Source organism: Anas acuta, chromosome 17 (genome assembly GCF_963932015.1).
Source record: "Anas acuta chromosome 17, bAnaAcu1.1, whole genome shotgun sequence".
In the NCBI taxonomy this organism is placed as follows: Eukaryota; Metazoa; Chordata; class Aves; order Anseriformes; family Anatidae; genus Anas; species Anas acuta.
In genome coordinates, this window is record NC_088995.1 from 8,318,006 (window position 1) to 8,339,174 (window position 21,169).

General features: G+C 39.3%; 3 protein-coding genes across 3 annotated transcripts in view; 2 read left to right on the top strand and 1 right to left on the bottom strand.

The window, feature by feature from the left end:
• SLC5A1 (solute carrier family 5 member 1) overlaps window positions 1-2,492 on the top strand; it is a 29,447-nt gene extending 26,955 nt beyond the window's left edge. Inside the window, exon 15 of the mRNA XM_068701324.1 lies at window positions 395-2,492. Within this exon, the coding sequence (XP_068557425.1) occupies window positions 395-615 (221 nt within the window). The 3' untranslated portion in view covers window positions 616-2,492. The remainder of the gene's footprint in view (window positions 1-394) is intronic.
• A 1,714-nt stretch (window positions 2,493-4,206) lies between these two features.
• GNAZ (G protein subunit alpha z) overlaps window positions 4,207-21,169 on the top strand; it is an 87,465-nt gene continuing 70,502 nt past the window's right edge. The window contains exon 1 of the mRNA XM_068701367.1: window positions 4,207-4,768. The gene's annotated coding sequence lies outside the window, so the exon portion shown is untranslated. The remainder of the gene's footprint in view (window positions 4,769-21,169) is intronic.
• RSPH14 (radial spoke head 14 homolog) overlaps window positions 8,904-21,169 on the bottom strand; it is a 91,939-nt gene continuing 79,673 nt past the window's right edge. The window contains exons 4-6 of the mRNA XM_068701371.1: window positions 11,643-11,868; window positions 10,682-10,812; window positions 8,904-9,958 (exon numbers count right to left, since the gene is read on the bottom strand). Of these exons, the coding sequence (XP_068557472.1) occupies window positions 9,717-9,958; window positions 10,682-10,812; window positions 11,643-11,868 (599 nt within the window). The 3' untranslated portion in view covers window positions 8,904-9,716. The remainder of the gene's footprint in view (window positions 9,959-10,681; window positions 10,813-11,642; window positions 11,869-21,169) is intronic.

Here is a 21,169-nt window from a genome sequence, read left to right on the forward strand (position 1 = left end):
TTCGGGTCTGTGGTCAAGTTCTTTTTCATAAGTATCCTAAAATTAATTTAGTTGGCTTTTAATTTGAAGTACAGAAAGTACTGAAAAAATTGAGATAACAAGTTAAGCTTTGCAGCATGGTCTGCTTCTCAAATACTTGATCAAGTCTACATGCTACAAAAGGCCCTCTTGCACCATTTAGAAAATCACATTTTTTTTTTTTCCTTCTGGCTGAGCTGTAAAAACACAATATTAACTTGATTCTTGCTGCCTTATATTAAAATGTTTCCATGCAACTAAAACCATAAACCTGAGCTGCTATATTAAATACAGGAAGGTCTTCGGTCATAGAGAACTTCTAGTGCACGCAGTGGTCTGTGCTTACATTTCATGACCAGTGTGTTATTCCTTCCAGTTTCAGAGGCAGGTGAAGAACCAGGATGCTTAAAGAAAGCTTACAACTGGTTCTGTGGCTTAGACCAACAAAAAGGACCCAAACTCAGCAAGGAGGAAGAGGAAGCACTGAAGGAGAAACTGACTGACACAACAGAAGTGCCACTTTGGAGAAATGTTGTGAATATCAATGGCATCATCCTATTGACTGTGGCTGTATTTTGCCATGCCTTTTTTGCATAAACCTCTGATTACAGTTCTGAAATTGTACTGTATTGGCAAGCAAAACCAATGACTTGTAAATTTACAGTTAGACACATTTAGTATTTTCATGGTCTAAGTTTGTAAAAATCAGGGTGATTTACTCACTGATTTTGTGATCATAATTTCGACAATCTAAAGATCAAGACCTCTGAGATTTCAAGAGAGAGAATTTCCATTTAGAAATTGAATCATTCTTAGTTCAGAATTCCATCCAATATTCAGAATTTCCATCCAATATTCTCTCTTCTCGTGATACATTTCATATTTTAGGTGCAGAACAAGGTTGCTCGAACTGTATTTCATGAGCCATATGTCAGAGTTTGTGAACTATCTGAACCATCTTTTATCTCTGATACTACTTTAATTTTCAACCATTTCTCTTCTGATCATGTATTTTTTTTTCCTTTCTCCTACAATAATTTGATTACTAAGACAAACAAACATCTGAGGGACTGTATGGATTCAAGCTAAACAATCACTTTTGTTCCCTCCAAGTACAGAATATCTTAAGTAAAGGATTTATGTATATACTGATATGTTTAACACTACATCTAACTTTCCATTATTGCTTTTTTCCACTTTCACATTCTATGATATTTTTCATCATGTTATGGTTCTCAGTAATAAGCGGAACACTAACCATCTGAACTGATTGCCTTTTGAAATTAGGCAAAACATAATTCAATGATCCTAGTAAGAATTCTACTTATGATAGATTCTTTGTTTAAGGTTAACTTCAAAAGGTCCCCCCTCTTGTATATTTTAATATGTAACTGTACTTGAATGTGAAGCTTTTTTATACAAAATGCATATATTATATATACATACAGCACATTATATATATGCACATATATTTTATATATTAAAATATATGTATGTGTGTATATATTTATTTATTTATTACTGATTGATTCCTGTCTTGGTATGTCAAAGTTGATCTCTACCCACAGTTATTAGGGCCTCTTGATCCTGGAGATGGTGTTAACATATTGCCTCTGTATGAACGGTACTACAAAACAATCCATGAACATTGCTAAAAGCTCAAAGCATCAGAATGCTGGTTTTGCATTTTGTTTTCCAGCACATTTGAGACCTTTGTACTATTTATCTGAAAAACTGTGAATCTTTCTTCTGAAGACTTCAATGAGAAATACAATTCATGCTGTATGAAACTTCAGTAGAACAGTATGAGCTAGCATAACAGTTCATGAAGGAGAACAGTCACAGCTGTGGGACCACAGCCAAATCAGTCTGATTGTCTCCAATTGGTAAGTTTGAAACCAGCTGGAGAAACAGAAGACAGATGTAACTCTTCAAGGCAAAAAGCAATAGATCTTATCATCTAATTCAGCTTCCTGGGAAATCAAGTGCAAAAAGAAGACATCAGCTGCTGTAGTCAAGCCACAGCACAATTCCTTGTTGCTATTGCACATTGCTGCATTGTTGCAAAGCATCTCAGTGTGATGTGTCTTCCCACAGCATTCTATAGCAGGATGCATCAGACTTGCAATAGGTGTATCTAAATAGGAAGCCAGGATCATCTCTGCCCATGATGTGCTACACCACATCACTGCTAACTCCTGCAGCTTTAACCACTCTCACTTTGTAATCTTCTGACAATGTCTTTTCTTCATTTGGATCTAAAATCAAATGATCAGCTGCTCTTCAGTGTATGTCTGCAGTATACAGAAAGGGTTTGCGTAGTCCAGGTTAAATCATCACTGTTATAAATACCACTGCAAACCTTTTTCTTACAGTTAATACAGTAATATAGCATTTTAAAGACCATGGAATTAATTATATTTAATGGATTATGAAGACTTGTATGTATTAAAGTATTTGTATGTTTTGAAGCATTTGGTGTCCACAAAATGATGGGATTTTTATATAATGTAATGGAAGACAGAGAAACTTAATTTGGTGTCTAGGTTTTGGCTCTGTGTAATAGTAATGGACGGCAAGTAAGAAAACTTCCAGAAGATTGCCCAGATCCCTCTTTGTCATGCTCTGTTACAAAAAGAAAATATGGTGAAATTGCATGGCCATTTGGATAAAGACAGACAGCATAATTCATATCCTAGTAGGCTAAACAGTCTTTAGATGACCTCCTTGTTAATTGGTCACTGTCACTTCATTTTCTTTCCAGGGTTAAAGTATTTTGAAAAACTAATTTTAACAGAGACGTTCATTGTACATCTTCAACAACCTGCTTGGTTCAGATCTGAAAACTGGATATTGTTAGAGGCCGGGGTTCAAATATTTGTGTGGAGTTTGACTACTCTTTAGGGTAGTCCTCTAATTTTGTAGAATTGCACAATGTAGGGCAGTTTTCCTGTGGACAACTGATAAAACCTTTTACCTTTATATTAACAGTTAAACGCCACCTCAGGTTGGTATGTATTGCATTCAAGAGCAGCGTCATGATTTTAAGGAAGAAAGTGACTTTTCTTCAGTTCTTAGTGGAACAGTGTCCGTGTTGTAGCTGTTGCTGTGGGGTACTCTCAGACAAAACCCCAAAAGTAGCTTACACAGTCCTGGGCTTTCTCATGCTTTAGAAAAGCAAATAGTAAGCGCATACTTGTTCCATGTTTGACTGTAAATTTTGAAGTACTTATAGTTAATGGAGAGACTCCAGATGTAGCCCTGGCTATTAGTAAAATGTAAATGAAAAAAATATAAATCATCATAATACAACTCTGTTTTGGGTGACCCTGAGACATCTGGCTTACCCTGGCAGGTTAGATGTAGGGTTACAATTTATTTTAATGGCTTTTAGTTAGATATAGAGTATTATTTTAAATGAAAGGTACAAAATAAATTGAAATACAATTTAAAAAAATCACATAGTAGCACTGTAAGCCAATTGCAGCACTATGTAAAGAACACATTCCAAACAAATCAGATCTTTAATTCAAGAAGGACTATATCATTTATTTCCAAGCCAAATCCTGGAAAGGGTAACCACTCTTCATTTATATTTTAATTTTTCTGTACCACTCAACAAATGTATCCAAGTACCTTGCAAATGTTAATTACTTTGGTTACGAGAACACTCTGCTCTTAGAACTTGGTCTTATTCCTGTTTTGTTAAGGGAAAAGCTCATGCACAGACGTGCAAGTCACTGGGGAGGGGAGGTCTGTAGCTTAATTTGGAACAGATGTGCAGTAATCACTGCCTGGTTTTGACCAAAATGCCCATGGTGAATTAAGGCCTAGCCCAAGGCTGAGTTCTTTAGGTGCAAGTGACTGTGGTGAACTGAGTAACAGCAGCAGCTGCAACTGTGATTGGCTTGACTCCTGCTTGGGTCACTTTCTCCACTGGCAAAATTAGGAATGTTCATGTGAAGTAAAACTGACACAGAATGGGGAGCAAAGAGGATAAATAGGTGTTATCTCTAGTGTTGGCTGACATTCAGAGAAATGCTATAGAGCCTTGGTTATTGTCTTTGAAGAACTCTTGAGTTCATTTGTTTGAAGGACTGGATTGGAGGAGCATTACAAACCAATATTCCTGGGGTCACACTGCAGAGAGAAAGGTGACTGGAAGGTTGTGGAGTCACAGGTAAGTTCTTCTGAAGGAGGGTTGCTGTGGTTGGTTGTTTTTAATTTAACGCTCTTATTTCCTAGCTGCAGGTCTCTGCAGGTGTTCTGCATATGCAGTGTTACTGTGGGGCACCAAAATAGCGAGGGAAGAGGGCAGCCGCTTCAGCTTCCCTTGTTTAACCTGAAATGCAACATCACAGGTTTAACAACAGAGGGCGATACATCACCAAAATGAGCAACTCCAGGACCAACAAATAACTCTCGGTGATTCACAGCACTTTTAATGGAGTGTGTATTGCCTGTTCTAGAGAACTTAAAGGGTGGAGTAAAACGTAACTCACTCTGACATCTCGTTCCGATGACAGACAGTATAATGTGTAGTAGTGCCCAGGTTATTACCCTTATTAATAAAGCAGGTTGGGTTATTTTTCTTGCTGAGGAACACTACATCTTGTCAGCTACCCCAGCCAGCTGCACGAGTGCAGTTTCCCTGAGGTTACCACACCTGCCCTCTCCTCACCTGGCAGTGCTTAGGGCTAGAGCAGCTCCCCTGCTCTCCTTAGGGTACCTGGGAGAACTTCAAGCTCAGGTAAGCATGAACTCATCCTTACTCCGTGTAGCATTTGTACTTACAATATTGGAGCTTATGACTAGAAACTTTTATTCAAGTTACATTTAAAGCAAACTATTTATAATCATTTTTTACTCACTCGAGTTTACAAATTTTGACAGAAATAGATCCTGGACTTGAATTTTTCAGCACATGAGTTTTGCATGTAGTCAGAGAAAACACATTCTGCCCTTCTGGTTTAATGTAATAAACAGCCAAATTTGACTTACCTGGACTCTTTAGACAAATCTCTCACTTCTATGCATTTTTAATTTTAATTTGATTTTTATTTTTTTTTTAATATAAAATATAGTTCTGGCAAGCAAAAACACTCCCTTTGGAACATGGAGAGATTAAAAGCTGCTATTTCCCAAAGCAGGATTTATATGAGAACAGAATCATAGAATCATAGAATCATAGAATATCCTGAGTTGGAAGGGACCCTTAAGGATCATCAAGTCCAACTCTTGACACCGCACAGGTCTACCCAAGTTCAGACCATGTGACTAAGTGCACAGTCCAATCTCTTCTTAAATTCAGACAGGCTCGGTGCAGTGACCACTTCCCTGGGGAGCCTGTTCCAGTGTGCAACCACTCTCTCTGTGAAGAACCCCCTCCTGATGTCAAGCCTAAACTTCCCCTGCCTCAGCTGGGTACCTCAGAATGGTTTCTAGGTCCTGGACTTTTGAAAATAAATGGGGACAGGGAAATGAATCTGTAGTTGTGAGAAGAAAGGTATGATATTCTTAACGTTCTGGAAACTTATAGGGAAAAAATGATAAACTTTGCATTCAAAATGAGCCTCTACCTGTGAGGAATGTTGCACGTGAGGCTGGTATATATGAGGGTCTCACTTCTCACAAACTCCTGGGAACTCCCATCACAGAAGTGTTGGGTGGCTGACTTGAAAACTTCATCTGTGTAGAACGTAAGTGAATTAATTCCAGTATTGACCCAGGACCACATTAATTTTATCGGGACCTTAATTGTTGTTGGCTTCGAACCAAAAAGACTAATTGTTTTCCATTGATGTTAAAATCTGCTGAGGTACTGATGTTGTCATAGCGTAGAACACTGTTAGTAGAGCATGTAGTGCTAAAGGCAGATGTGCTCTATACACAGCATTTCTTTTGAAACAATTTAATTATAGTATGGGATAATGCCAGATCCCAGGCATATTAATTAATATGTTAATTTAAGCATGTATGAAGCAATACAAAAGCATATTTAGGGTTTTTGTGATGAAGTTTATTGCAGCTTTATTACTGAGTATAATTAACTGGAAGCTAAGTCAGTCCAAGGGGAAGCACTTGTCAGTCATTCTGCTGTGTTTCTTTGATCCACCTGATTGTTCTACTGACACCTAGAGTGATAATTGCCCAGCCTCAAACATTAAGGGCTGTTTGTCTCTCATTCCAAAGTGGGAAGATAGCTGTGGACAGCCCTGGCACTCCCTGTACACAACAGTATTCCAGAACTGGTGCTACTCCTCAGCTGTGTGTTGACATAAGCACGTGTCTAGGGCTAAATCCATGATGTAGAATCATGGAGTGCAGGACGGAAAGCATGTCCTCGTTTGAGAAAGGAGAGAATGCTCATAGAACACTCTCAGTTCTCCAAGCTGTCCATTTAGAATCACATAGTATCAGTGTCATTGCCTTGTTGGGGAAGTTCCTAGGGCATATAAACCTTACGTGTTCCTGCCCCTGGACTTGCTATTACGGGGGGTCTCTTTGTTTTATCGGAATGTCAGTACTAGAATTCTAGGATGCATTTTTCATTTTGTTCACAGTCTTAAGGGCAATGCGGTACTCAGCAATTAAGTAATAACTGACAGAAATCAAAATATTGCTAGGGTCAGAGGATATCTTGGGTTAACCTATAAATCAGCATTAGTATAACTTCATACATCTTGTTCTCCTTTGTTTCAAGACTTTGTGTATCTCAGACGAGAAAGCAAATCCTTCCTCATAAGGACTTTCTTTTCTTTTTAGGTATGAAAATTCATTAAGTGATTATATGCTAAGTTAGAGAATCAAAGTTTAACAATGGAGAATAAAATACCGAGAATTCCAAACCTAAAAAATCTGGGATTGTTCAGTGTATTTTCTACCTAATTCTTTTTACCCTATAATTTCTGTTCATGCCACTGCTTTTTTTTTTTTTTTTTTTTTTTTTTCCTTTCCCTTTTCTATTTCATATAAATTTTGGATCAACCTAGCTCATTCAGTTTTTCCCCAGTATTTTCTCTATTTGTAAAAACTTTTTCAAGGACTTTTTCCTGATTGCTTTGATTTCTCCACTACTGTCTCAGGGCTCTGATCTTATCTTCCATCTTACAGGTGCTGTTTTAACAGGGAGATTGAGAAATATACTAGCGTCCGTACTTCAGAGCTCAGTTAAGGCTTTGCTCCATTTTTGTACTGTGCATGTGTGTAAGACAAGAACACTGATACGATGTTAGCACCTGATTTGGAAACTGTTTATGTTGTCTCTAAAGCAATGATCAGGCAGATGTTCAGAGTGCAGTGCTTAAGGTCCAAGTTGGCTAATTTTCTTGTCAGAGCAGTTCAGTCTGGATGGTCTTATTCCTACATCTGAACAAGCTAATTATTCTCCGAACTCATTGAAATGCAATACCTGATTTATCAGGGCAAAGGCTGTGACAGATGTTTGAAACTGAGCCAAAATGATCATTACTGCGTTTTCTTACTGCAGTTCTGTAAGTGTAGGTGAGACTTTTTCTGACTTGCACTTATCGAACTGGATGCACTCAGGCATTGATATGTGTTACACGTGAGTGCCTTATGTCTGTTGTGCACGTTAAGTGTGCTGAAAAGGCAGAGTTCCTTCAAGACCCTGGCCAGAGGAAACAAAACCAACTGACTCAATGCTTTTAAATCACATCTTTATAGGGCAGGGAAGTCGTCTTCTGGTTAAGCTATGGAAGAGAAACCTTTTAACTTTAATCACGCCTGCAGTGGCTAGAATAAGCTTATACTTTTCAGTTTGCAGTGGGACACTGGGTTTCTGCAGTAAAAAAGCTGCCCTGACAGATAACCGCTGTGTAACCAACGTGCAGCTTCTGTTTAACTACAACTTCTGTCTAGAAGAACACCATGCGGGAGCAAATACCTGAGTGAAAATAAATGGGATTTCTTGTGAAGCTGAGTCACCTGCACCATGACGGCTGCTGTGGGCACTTCTAATGGCCAGGAATTGTCCTGCAAACTTGCTTCATTTCTTCACACAGGCCTTCTCTTGATGCCTCTTAAATTACACACTAGCAACTGCAGACAGAGGAATTTACAGTATCAGTAGTGACCTGCCTTGACTACACAGTGAGCAAAATATTACTGAACTTCTGTTTCATCTGCTCTTCAGCTCTAAAATCAGAAACTACCTTATTTCCTTTGGGCAATTTGTGTCTTCTTGGATAGGCTTGTTTCAGACAGCTTGAACTTTCGAAGTTATATTAAATTCTGTGAAGTAAAATTCATTAGAAAAAAAAAAAGGGAGAAAAAAGCATTTTTTTTCCAACTAGGGGAGTGACATTTTCAGTTCTCTGTTTTGTTTATCTCCTCATCTCTTTGTTTAGACAGCCATTAATCATAGAATACTGTGGGCTGGAAGGGACCTCTGGAAACTGTCTTGTCCAACTTCTGTTGGACTAGACCATAATATTAGTATTGGCTTTCCTCTCAAACTCTCCATCTCCCCTCAAAATGAGCCACAACAGCAAAATTCTTCCATTCTGGCAGAACACCTCCATTTTCATTATATTTGTTGATATTTAAAAAATTATTTATTTATTATTATTATTTTTAACGCAAAGGGTAGACCACAGCTCTATGAAAGTACAAAATAGCAAGTAATAGCCAAATGCAGAGGCATGTTTGTTCCATAATCTAACCAACTTCAGATCAGGGCTGATCCCTCTTATGTTGGAGGCACAGCCAAGCTTTCCAAGGGCTACCTCAGTAAAGCCTTGCTGGTTTATTTTCTCCTTACTGTAAGTGTGGATAACTGCACGTGGTGACCCCGAGCCTGGCACCAAACATATGGAATGGGAAGGGCTGGCTGCTGAGATCCCCAGCAGGTTAAGAACCTGGGCCGTGGCTGGAGCTAAGGCTGAGGGAGGGGCTGCAGGCGCACAGCAAGAGGGGGCTCAGAAGGGGCCACTGAGGTGCAGTGGTGGCTGCTGTCAGCTGGGGGCGTTGGAGCATCCCATGGATAAACCTCATCGCAGGGAGAGATGGGTGGAGGTGCTCTTAGCACGGAACACTGGGGCCCTGCACCAGACTCATTTCTGGCAAGTCTTGTCAGTGACAGAATTTGTTAGAATGGTGCTGAAAAGAATTTGGCTATGTTTCAGGCTGGGAAAGCCTCAGACTTCCCTAGGGGAAGCTTTTCTATGACATTGCCATTGATTTTTTCAATGATGATGCTCTAAATGGTTCTAATCCTGTGTTCAACATATGTTTGCAACAAAACTCATGTAAATGCTTTTTGCTAGGTCAATTTCCCAGCACAGCCAAGATTGCTGGAGAGGTTAATTATGAACCTTTCTTTCTAATATAATTAGTTATTGATTGGTGTCTGACAGACTGCGATTAAAAAAGAAACAGCAAAAAGCGAGAATACGAAGACTACACAAAGGACCAGTTTCTTGTATGACAGAAAAAACTTGGTATCTCAGGAAATAACTCCTGGTAGAGAGTTCTAGACTTGCTACCTTTCCTTTTTCCCCATCGCTCTGCTTGTGACCTGTAAGACAGATGTGAAACAGTTGACAAATGACTTTTCAGGAGGAACTGTTTTTGAGTAACTGAGAAAGAGTTTTGTTTTTGAAGGTCGAATATAATCATGCAACTTTTACAGCAAGACAACAACAGAGGGCAATAGATCTCTATGAAACATCACATCTTCAGAAAGGTTTCCTTTTGATGACACGGATGGCAATTTCGGCAGCTCTTCTCACTGCCTCACAGGGATCATTCAGACACTGCTGAAACGTGTCTGTATGATCTAGGAGTTTCCTGCAGCCCTCTGGTAGCTCAGCCAGCATGGTGAGGGTTTTGATTGCGCTCAGACGGGCTTTGCTGGTTTCCCCAGCAACCAGCTTCAGTAAAGGTGGAATGGCTTCAGCACTTAGGGCTGAGAATCTCCCTGTGGAAAAATAAACTTGCTTTAAAATGTGTTATTGCATGTAATCAACAAGATTTTGTTTTTTTTCTTTTGACTCCCTGCCCAGTTAGAGCTCTGAACACCCTGACTGTGCAGTGTGAAGACATAGGACATGCTTTTCTCTTGAAAACCAAAGCTAGCTGCCAGCTAGCTTTTAAGAAAAATGATCTTAGTTGACTTTATCTGCCTTGCACATTATTATTTAATTTGTAACAAACTATCTGAGAAGGTGAGAGACACCAAGTGATAGGATAAGCTGTTTTTTTGGGGGGAGGGGGGGGGATTAGATGCCCTTAAGAACATCCTCCATTCCTCTATTTTTAAAGACACTTCAAACACTGAGATCAATGCCTGTGTTGTCTTTGGAAGACAGGGGGGACAGTTGCAGAGGAGGATTGGAATACAACTACTGTTATTAAGAGTCTTTTATATCTAATTATTCACTCATCACACTGAAAATTCAGCAGTTAGTATTTTCAGTGTCTTGTAACTTACTTGAGAGAACCACCAGCCTTATTAATATTCACTCCTCTCTTAGCTGTGAGAAACTGCCTATGAAATGTCCTGATCTTACAATTTCTGGCACAGCTTTTATGCTACTAGAAACAGAGGATTTGGGGGGGAAGAGAACAGGGGCACAGGTATTAAGTTGCCTTAAAATTGGATTTCTGAACAGCAGCCAACAGAACTGCCTCTTTCTCTTACCCTGAGGTTTAATGGTAGCAAACATCAGCGCTCCTGTTGCGCTAGCTTGGACTTCAGGATCAGTGTCTTCTAACAGGCTCACCAGCACAGGAATAACTTCACCTACCACGATTTTTCCCTCTGGATGGGTACTGTGCAGAAAAGATGGTTAAGATGCTTTCTTTAACCATGTCTGCTAAACATGCAACTACCCACAGCTTCTCCCCATGCCTGGCTCCCTACAGCGCTCCTTTGTTTCATGACAGTGGTGCTGACACAGTCCTCCTCTCCTCTCTGTTCTCTTTGGAGTCTAAATGTTCTGACTGTTAGACTGTTGGAAGCACCACTACCCAGACGCAAAGAAAAGAGAGGGAACGTCTGTTTATGCCTGGTGTCTAGTAAGTCTACTTGCTGATAAAATACCAATTATTATCATATTAACTTATGTGTGTGGGCTTAATGATTTTTAGGCTATTTTTAGGTGATGTTTGGATTTTTCTCTTTTTACTTCCTGTGATGTGCTGGAGACTGATTGTCAGCAGCAAGGAACAGGATGTAGGAAGAAGTGTGCTGGTTCTCCTAATGGCAATTTAGTTAGAAACCAGTTTGTTGAACCCCAAACAGATTCAAACCAACTACTATATGAGGGGTCTGCAAGGAATCATTCTTTCAGGTCAATTCTGTCTCTTTCTTTCCAGTTTCTTACATGTGGAAAATATTTAATATGGCCCAGGAGACAAACAATACAAAAGAAAAATAGGAGGAAAAGGAACAACTTATCAGCCTCTGCTTTCCTCAGTGATTTGTAGCAGTTAGAATTTTTAGAAGTCTTCAACCTGTGTGTGCATACAGGCTGATATTATTTTCCTTGTGAAATATAGCAGCTTCAATGTATAGTGGAATAGCCACTGTACATTAATAGAGTTGACTGAGTTCATTAGCATTTTCTTGGGCTTAAGTGTTATAGATAGATTTCTTTTACCCAATTTCTAAAAGGACCTGAGCTGCTTTGCTTCTGATGGTCGCTGATGAATGTGTGAGCTTTTCCTTCAGGATGGTAATGGCACCACTTGATAGAGCTTCAGAAGCCTCCACACGTAGACAGTTGGAGAGTGTATCTAGGATTAGCTCCTGGATTTCATCCAACTCAGACTTCAGTTTGAACATAAGTAAGGGAATCAAACCAGCATGCAGTATGTCAGCAGCCCCTGCAGGAGGAGATAGAAGAGACATGGGTGAAAGTGTGAGTGCATTTTCTATTTCTGCCTGTACTTTGAATTTTTTAATAGGATCAAAATTATATGATAACTCATTTCCTTACACAGATGTGGGACTGGGACATGGAAACTATTACAACACCAGACTGTTCATGAATGCCGTCTTAGCATTGCTTCCACAGTGAGCTTCCCGAACAGTTCTGTGAAGACATCAGCCCAAGTAACACCCCCAATTGCTCAGTGTTTCCAGTTCTCCCCACCATAACATTTTTCCCAGAATTATTCCTGCTAAGAAGATAGATGTAAGGCACCTTACGTACAACTGTTATACACACCTTATATACAACTATTCTCAACAACAACAGATGCTAAGACAGGCTGAGATGTGAACCTTTAGAGCTAATACTTTGATAAAATTCTCCACTATGGTTTCTGCAGGGGAAGACAGGTTTTGGAAATCATCAGCTTCCTCACACATTTCTTTGTGGTAATTCTGTTATGGGGGAAAATCACATACTGAGCTTTCCATCAGTCAGTACATATGCACTATTTCATAAAGGGAACAGCATGAAAGGTAAAATGATCGTCATCTGCACTGCAAGTGATGTCTTTGCTATGAACTAGTGACTGACTCTTACACAATACTAAGTCAACACTGAAGGAGCAGTGCCATGGGGAAGCAGAAAGCAGAACATACTGTCCACAAGCAACTCTCTGAAAACAAAATTCTCCAGCTGTCTTGTTGCTAAGGCTGCTTCTTTGGTTGCCAACAGAATGTGTCTCCTTTTGAAGTGATTCACATGCAGTTAGATAAGGAAGTTTTGTGGGTAAGCGTCATCAAGGTGTTTTCAAATGAATCTTCCTGGTTAGAGATAAAAGGATGAGTGGGAAAAAGATCTTAATGGCCTTTCGTAGTGCACTGGAGAAATCCCTCAACTTGACAGCCAGGTGAAAAACATGATTCTTGACCTAATCTAGAGGTTATTCTGTTGTACATATTTCTGAGGTTTTGATGACGCTGAATAATATCTTATATTACTAACTTATTAGGATCCATTTTTCTAATGCCAATGCAAAGAAATGCCCAGGACTGGTACTATTACAGCTTTTACCATCTGCAGTACCTTTGGTGGTCACTTCCTGTGAGAATTCAGATAAATAAGGAAAAACAGATTCAGACAACTCACTCTTGAAGCTATCAATGTTTTAAAAATAAGGATTTTTCTTTGTACCAGAAAAAAACAGCGTGGAAGGAAAGTGGGGAAAAAAACACTACTGTCTTTGAAGCTGTGTCTCGGTGTATCACTAGAGGGGAGTTGCATTTTCACAGTAGAAAAACCCAACTGTATATTTATTTTCCATAGAGGTAGGTACAAAAAGAAGAATATTCTCAAGGGGCCATTCACACTGTCCCCATACAAGATGTGGTAAAGGAAACCTGCACTGTTGCTCTGGCAGGAGACTCCAAGGGAGGTCCCTGAAAAGGAAGCAAAGATTGCACAACTCACTCCATCACTTCTCATTAACTCCCCTGACAAGGATTATAGGTGTTCGGATTATACGCTATAGGTATAGAAGGGCTGGGGGTGGTTATAAGATGACATTCCCTCCTTTCAGTGACTGATTTTTTGTGTAGGTGCTTTCCAGATAACCTGTGATATTTTCAAATCCAAACTGCATCTGGACGATTTGACATTAATGTAATTTCATTCTTTCCATATAAATTAACATGCTGAATGTAAATGTAAATAGCAGTGACAAAGAATGGAAGTTTAAACTCCATGTTCCTCCAGAGCTTTGGGTAGCTGTAATTCACATGACAGCAGTCTGCTTTGGGATAGTGTCATACAACAAGTTTCATCATATCATTTCATAAGCCAATGCTAGCTCTCGCACAGAGTAGTCAGCATTCCACCTTGAGTCAAAAGAAACCGTTGCCTTTCTGTTTCTACTATTGCTGTAGCATTTTTGACTGTTCTCATGCTTGTAGATACACTTTTTTTCTTTCCTAGAGAGGTTCCCATTACTATGTTTCCATTTGGTTTCAAATATTTAATAGGCTTTTTTTTTTTTTAATCCATCATCTTTTTCTTTCTTTCTTTTTCTTTTTTTTTTTTCTTTCCTGCACTTCCCTCTTTTACAGGCCTTCCTTGCTGACTTTTTTCAATTCCCTTGATTGCTATTTCAGTACGTTCTCTGTAAGTATTCAATGTTCTGGTTTCACATCTTTGTGTCTGTGTCTTTCACTTGTCTTCTAATACGTTCAATTAATATATTCAACTAAACAGGCCTGCTTTCATTGGCCCTTGAGTTTATTCCTTCCATTTAATGTTTATTGACTTTCTTTGACTCAGCCATCTCTCATTCATTGCATTTGCACTTCACGGCTTCTTTTGGTGCTAGCCTTTGCTATTGCACTGCATTCTCGAGTACCAAATATATAACAAAGACACTTTATGTCTTTCTGTTCCCATAAGCTGGCAAAATAATGTACAGAGCATTGTCTAAGCTTTTATTCTGTGGTCAGAAATACCTATGTATCTAGTGGATGCTTATTTTGTATGAACACTCAGGCTGTTTTCATTTTTTTAAATTGCTCTCTCTCTCTCTCTCTCTTTTTTTTAACCAGGCCATCTTTCCTATCTACAGTTTTTGTCAAACTGTCCTATCCAAAATGCTATTGTGCTACTGGAGGGAGCTTCCCAGATATAAATATAGAAACTAAGATGGATTGTTTGACCTTGTCAAAAGTCTCAATGTGTAAAGAGAAAGAGGGTGGAGAGGAAGGGCCATCAACAACAGAAAAAAAAAAAAAAAAAAGAGACTACCTAACAGTGAGACTGAAATTTCCAGGTGGAAATTCGTCATGGTTTTCTCAAGGGAACCAAATGGTGAAAGGTCTAGGAAGGTGAAAAGGAAAAGGGAGGAGACAGAATTAGTGGAGAGTTGTTTGAGCGTTGCTTATAAATTAGAGCAGTCTCAGATCCTTGCTTCTTACAGAACAAGCAATGGGCAGGGAAGGTAAGCTGGTGTTTCTAGTAGTCACGTACTATTCTGGCATCCTCAGGGTCTTGACTTTTCATTGAAATGCTGTCCTTTCAGAGGTGCTTTATCTGTGCAGAGAGTGTTCCAGATACTCTGGACATAGTAAAGCAGGAGGGAAAAAAGTTTTCAAAATGCAAATAGTTGTATTTGCAGCTCCATTGTTAACACCATTATTGATCTCTTTCTCTGAGACCTTGTAATCTTCCTTTGGGCTGCTTTTTATCTCAGCACTCATCTCTTCTTCCTCATAGCCCTCTGGCCACTCTCATTCTCCTTTTCCTGACTCTTTTTTCAAATAGACCTAAAGAGGTGTTGCCATTTATTCTGTTCTCTCAGTGTGGCTGCAGGGCAAGTAAACAAATCAAATTTTGTAGAAAACAAAGAAGTCCTTTATAGCATATAACAGTGGTGTGTTGTTTTTCAATTACATAGAGCACTTAAATCACATTACACATTCTTTTCAGTACAAATGTCAGTTTTCAAATCAAAGCCCTTTAAATGTTTGTTTTAATAAGAAGCATGGCCAGAGAGAGATGTACAGTGTAGCACCACACAGTGAAATTGTATGTAAACACAGATTCTATATAATGTGGATGTTTTGTTAATTCCTCAGAGGTCTCTTTGAGACCTTCAGAAACTATCTAAAATGGTTCAGCATAGGAAGAGGCAGAAAATGAAAAGAAAAGCAGAGCCAGGCACAGCTGGAGTGAAAAACGCCGCCCTGCATCCTGGTGTGCCAGCAACGCATCCAGTGCACAGCAGCTGTGAAATCCCAGCGTGGGAGCTCACGAGCTGCAAGTAGCCAAATGATCCTGACAAAATTCTTACACCTAGCGGCTCTCTTGCTGCAATAGTTGAGCATGGTTTTAGAGGTAACAATGTGTTTATTAAATTAGTGAGTGCTAGCATACATGATATACACTGAACCATGTTGCCTTTCTGAGTGCCAAGAGGATGGCAGCAGATCCCTCCCCGGCTTACCTTCCTTAATAACTCCTTGCTCATTACTGTTTAAATTGAAAAAATATCTTATTCTTTAGACTCCCTGAGAAGACTTCTGAGTCACCAGTCACAAGAGCATAGTTTGAGAACCCTGTAGTAGCTAACTTAATGATAAGATTCAGCATGTTGAGTTGCAGTGTTTCAGGCATTAAGGCTGTGTCAGGGAATACATTAAAGATGGTAATATTTGAATATTTTCTTTCCAGTATGTTTGGAGCAGGAGATAGACCACAATAAATTAAATAAAACTTATCTGCCTGCACCCCATCAGCCTTATCAAGTCTTCCAATTAAAGACGAAAACTCTGTTGGTATCTTTGAAAGACAGAATATTTTCCTCTTCTTTGCAATAATAATTCTCTGTCTTTCAGTAATAAGTTAAACAGGAATAAACAGTAGTGTCCCAAAGGATGCCTGTGCCTGGAGGCAAAGAATCATCTCTCATCAAGGACTGAGAGGTGGAAAGTCCCTATTTAAATAAACTGAAGAGCTACTTGGGCATTAGAGACCTGAGGAAAATACTGCAAATACTGGGATCTGACTAGAAATAGTAAGCATTTCTATTTCAAACTATTTCACATCTGTGCATCAGTTAAATGCATTTATCTTATAGCAGCCCTAGGGACATACCAGGTATAAAATCACAACCTCGATAATAGTGTCTGTCATATTCTAACTAAAAATGCAATAGCGATGTAACTGCGTAAATAGCTGTACAACCATAGTAAGTGTTATGGGATCTGCTCTTGTTGGAGCTACTGAGAATTTTTCCAGTACTGAGGATTTGTGGATGTGATGTGTATGAAAAACATTAAAAAAAAAAAAAAAAAAAAAAAGTTATAAAAATATTAAAAAGTCAGCAGGGTCCTTGAAAAACCTCTTTCAGCAACAAGAAATAGATAAGATTGGTCTGATAAATAAGTGGTAACTAATTCTCAGCAAAGAATAAAGAGACTCCTGTGCTATCTTGTTTCTGTTTTTAGAAACTTTGCTTTAGTATGTGTGAAATTGTTATATCAAAGCAGCACTGACAATAATTAACATAGAACCTACAGCTAATATAACTGCACTAGCTTTGCTGTTATAATTTAGAAATCCAAGAAACAGATATCTTTTTAAAAAACATATATATTTGTCATTTTGGTACTAAATAAGACTGCCTGTGCCATTCTGCTTGAAAGCAATGGGCTTAACCACCTAAATCATTTATGCCCCATGAGAAGATTAGTATCTAAAAAACTTGGAGATTCTGGTCTACAGAGTGTCTTTGTCAGAGTACCTCTGGAAGTCCTGGGAATGAATTAGACAGAGTTGACTGTGTTTCACATAGAGACAGCTTCCAAACTGAAAAATAAATATTGGATTCTGATTTTGTACAAGAATTATCTACAGGGTAAAATCAATAATTGACTAAGACAAGTACCCTACTTCTGATGGCTGTCAGCCTCTCCTGTAGTGAAAATCACCAAAAGCAATGCGGCAGTAGTTATGAAGTATGCTCTCTGTTGTAGTAGTGAATAATCCATGATACACATGTGGATTGCTGGTCATTCGCACGGCATCAGAATGTAGTGTCTAAAATGAAAGCAACTTTTCCTTCTTTTAATATAGCTGTATTCATTACCATATAAAAGAAAGCAAACAGTCAAAATGATGGTAAAATAGAACCAATGCTGGCTTATAAAGATTTTTCTAGCTATAATTGTTGCATATTCTTGCATGTTGGAGTACAAGCATTGATATTTCCTACAGGTTTTTTTTTCCTCCATCAGAACTCTAGCTGTTTGCACCTCCCATAAAATTAATCTTTTGTTTCCTTAGTTTGTAACTTATATTCACGATCATCCGATATACTTAGGTGTGTGAATGCATATGCACACACGGGCTCAACTGATCACAATGTGTATCGATGACACAAATGAGGAAATTTCTCATATTTTCTTTCTCTGGTAAAGTATATTTCCTTTGTTCAGAGAGATTTTTATAAATTGTTAAAAGTAAAGACGGAAAATAACCCAGAGGATTTTTTTCCCGTGTTCTTTTGGATAAAGAAGGAAATGTCATCCTGAAATTTATTAATTTCCTCCACAGGGAAGCCTTTGCCAAAATGCAAGAGGGAAGGAAAACAGTCTGACATATGTACTACTTGCTCCAGAGTCCTCAGATCAATTACTGAGAGAGAAAATTAAAGCCTTGAGATAACTACTCTCAGAAAGCTGAACCTTAGCCATGAATTCCTACCCAATTTCACATTTTCCAAATGAAAATTTCTCCTTTTTTGTCTTTTGGTCAGGAATGGAGACATGAAGCGATAGAATAAGACCAAAGGGACCAGTGCAGCCTTTTACCATAAGAGACTGCTGAATTCACTGCTTCCACAAATACTGGCTATGAATTCAATCATTCACGGAAAACAGTAGATTTAGTACATATGACACAGTCAATATGTTCAGAAGGTAACCCGGACTGGCACATCTGCAAGCACTAACTAAAATATCAGATTTTATGCTTAATACCAATCACATATACCAAGAGTGCAGAAAGTGTTAACAATTACTATAGCAAGTTTCAGTCACAGAAAAATTGATACTGTAGGTGAACACAACTATCAGTTTGACAAATGTTCATGTGATTATCGCTTACATTGTAGTAAGCTTTAGAAATTCCTATGGAGAAGGAAGGTCTGCTGCATCGTAGAGGCTTGTAAAGAAATGTGAGAGACAGCTCATTTCCCAAATGGGTTATGGACGGGGCAAAAGGAGTGGGTGGGAAGGAAAGAGGCCAAAAGCTGTTTAATTCTTCAGGTTGAAGAGCTGAGAAGTAACAAAGATCCGGTTTAGTGTCACTGTCCCAAAGTGCTCTTGTGGCTCCCCAGCCAGAGTCTTGTGGCCAGAGGACAGGCACAAGCTGCTGACGCCCTGCCTGCTCTGACCCTTGGGCTGCCCCTGTTGCTGCGGATGGAGATGGGGAGGCTGCCTGGGCCCGAGGCTGGCTGGCCAGCGGGGAGCAGTGCGCAGGCAGGTGGCTTCCTCAGGGCCACGGCAGGTCTTGGTGTTGGTTGTGTTATTGTGGCATCTAACGCTTCCTGAGAGCTTGGAAGGTTGCTCTTTGGTGGACTGTAGTTTAAAACCCTTTCTACCAGTGTAAAACCTTTAAGGCTAACTGTCTTACAAGGCTTTAAGGCAAGAGAAATACACAGCTGCAAGATTTCAATTTTCAGAACTTCTGCTGAGAGAATAGTTATTGTTTTTTAAACAAACAAACAACACAGTCTTCTCTTTTCAGACAGAAGGCTGAAAGACTAAAGCAATATTAATAAAGTTCAAGAAATAATGTTGTTAACTATCATAAACTTCTGTTTCTGTAAGGCTATATCTGTGGAGCTTGTATTCTGCACTACTGTATGGACTTCCTTTTTTCCATTTTCTTCATTGTTATAATTTTCTTCCATTTTTTGGTCTATTTTCTTCAACTTTTTTTTTTTTTTTTTTCCTACTTTTAAAAATGACTTGGTAGAGAATTTCAAAGAATAAACTGGTGAAATTGTAGCACTGACAAACCCACTGGTTGTGTTTCTTGATCTAGCATGCTGGCAAAGCTGCAATAAGTTAATTTTATCCTACAGTTCACACTGCATGCAGTTGTGCCCAGAAGAGCTCAATTGAATGGTTAAAACTGATAAAATCTCTAGGAAAAGAAGAATGCAGTACTGTAGGCGGGTGAAATCCTTTTATGCTTCAAATGGTCTGGCTTAGCAATTTTGTTCAAAACGAAGCTGGAGGAAATGCATCTCCATTAGACCAGTAGGCCCAGATGGCTGCACGACATGAGTGGAGCTGCATGGAAAAGCAGATAACGCTCCGCTTCCCACACAGGCCTGCTGCCTTGCAGATTCCGCTTTTTCTGTGGAAAGCCACATTCTTAAGGAAAACTACTTACACTGCTCAATGAAAATTTCTTCCATTCTGGGTGAGGTTCTACAATAGGGCTTTCCAGTTTTTTTGTGCATATTTTAGTTCTGGCAATGAAAAATTCTTAAGTCCTAATTGAGTACCAAGGTATGAGCTGCTCTGGGGGTGATTTGTGCTTTGAAGTGATCCCCAGTAAAGGATGCTCTTGGGTTGAGAGCCCGATTCCTCCAGTGAGCTGTGAATCACAGATGTTGGCTGAAAGGAGTCTGTCACAAATAGGAACATGACTTAACAGTAAATACACTTTCTGCCTAGAGATGTTTTCCTGAATGAAGATCTCCAAGTGAACGCATAAAGGTGTTCCTGTAAAATGACCTTCTTATCATGTATTTGTAAAACAACCAAGGGCAGCAGGACCCAAGCAACAACAGTGAAATGAATCTGTTACTTAACCCAGACTAAAATATTAGGTCTAGCTTCTGGAAACATGCCAGATTAAAAGGTATGCACTTGGGTAGTGCTACTAATGTGCTTATATTTAAGAACTTTACATATAGTGTATTCAAAACATTATGACCAGAAGCAGAGACAGTCGTATTTGCAGCAGTTATAAGAGATACCAGCAGCTATTTAATCAGCTGATGAAATTACTGCCATTTTAATATAATCTTTTTAAAACCAACACTGAGACAAGTAACTCTGAAAGCTACATTAACTGAAAGATGTGCTGGGGTGTTTATCCATTTAGTCAGTTCAGGCAAAGTTAGCACAATGTGCTTTGCCCACTGTGCTGGCTCAATTGCCCAGTTAGTCAGTAAGGGGTTCCAGTGGATAGACATGGCATCTAACACCAATTCAACCATCCTTGGGTACCTGAGGCATCTGTCTGTGACTGTTGGGTATGACATAAGGCCAGCAGGACACTGGGACATTTCTAAGGAGGCAGATGGGAAAGCTGAAAGTGGTCCCAGAGTCTTGTGTCTGGACCTGTCCCAGAAACATGTCTGGAGGCCGAATTGCTTCCTGAGTCCCTGCCGTTTGTTGGATCAATCTTGTGTGTGCCAGTGAGAGTGCAAGAGCTCTCTTTTAAAGTAGGAGTGGCAAATCACAAAAATCAGAAGTCACATTTACTCATTTCTCTGTTAGTTTATCACCAGCGTAGTCCTAGACTGAACTGGCCTTGCAGTTTTTCACCCCCCTCTGGAACTGCTTTGCGAGGGGCAGTGAGCAGTTACAGCCAGCTGAAAGCACCGCTTTGTGCATCTCTGCCAGTGACCACCGGTGGGGTATGTATGTGGTATCTTTACAGAGATACAAAATTAGCCATGACCTAAC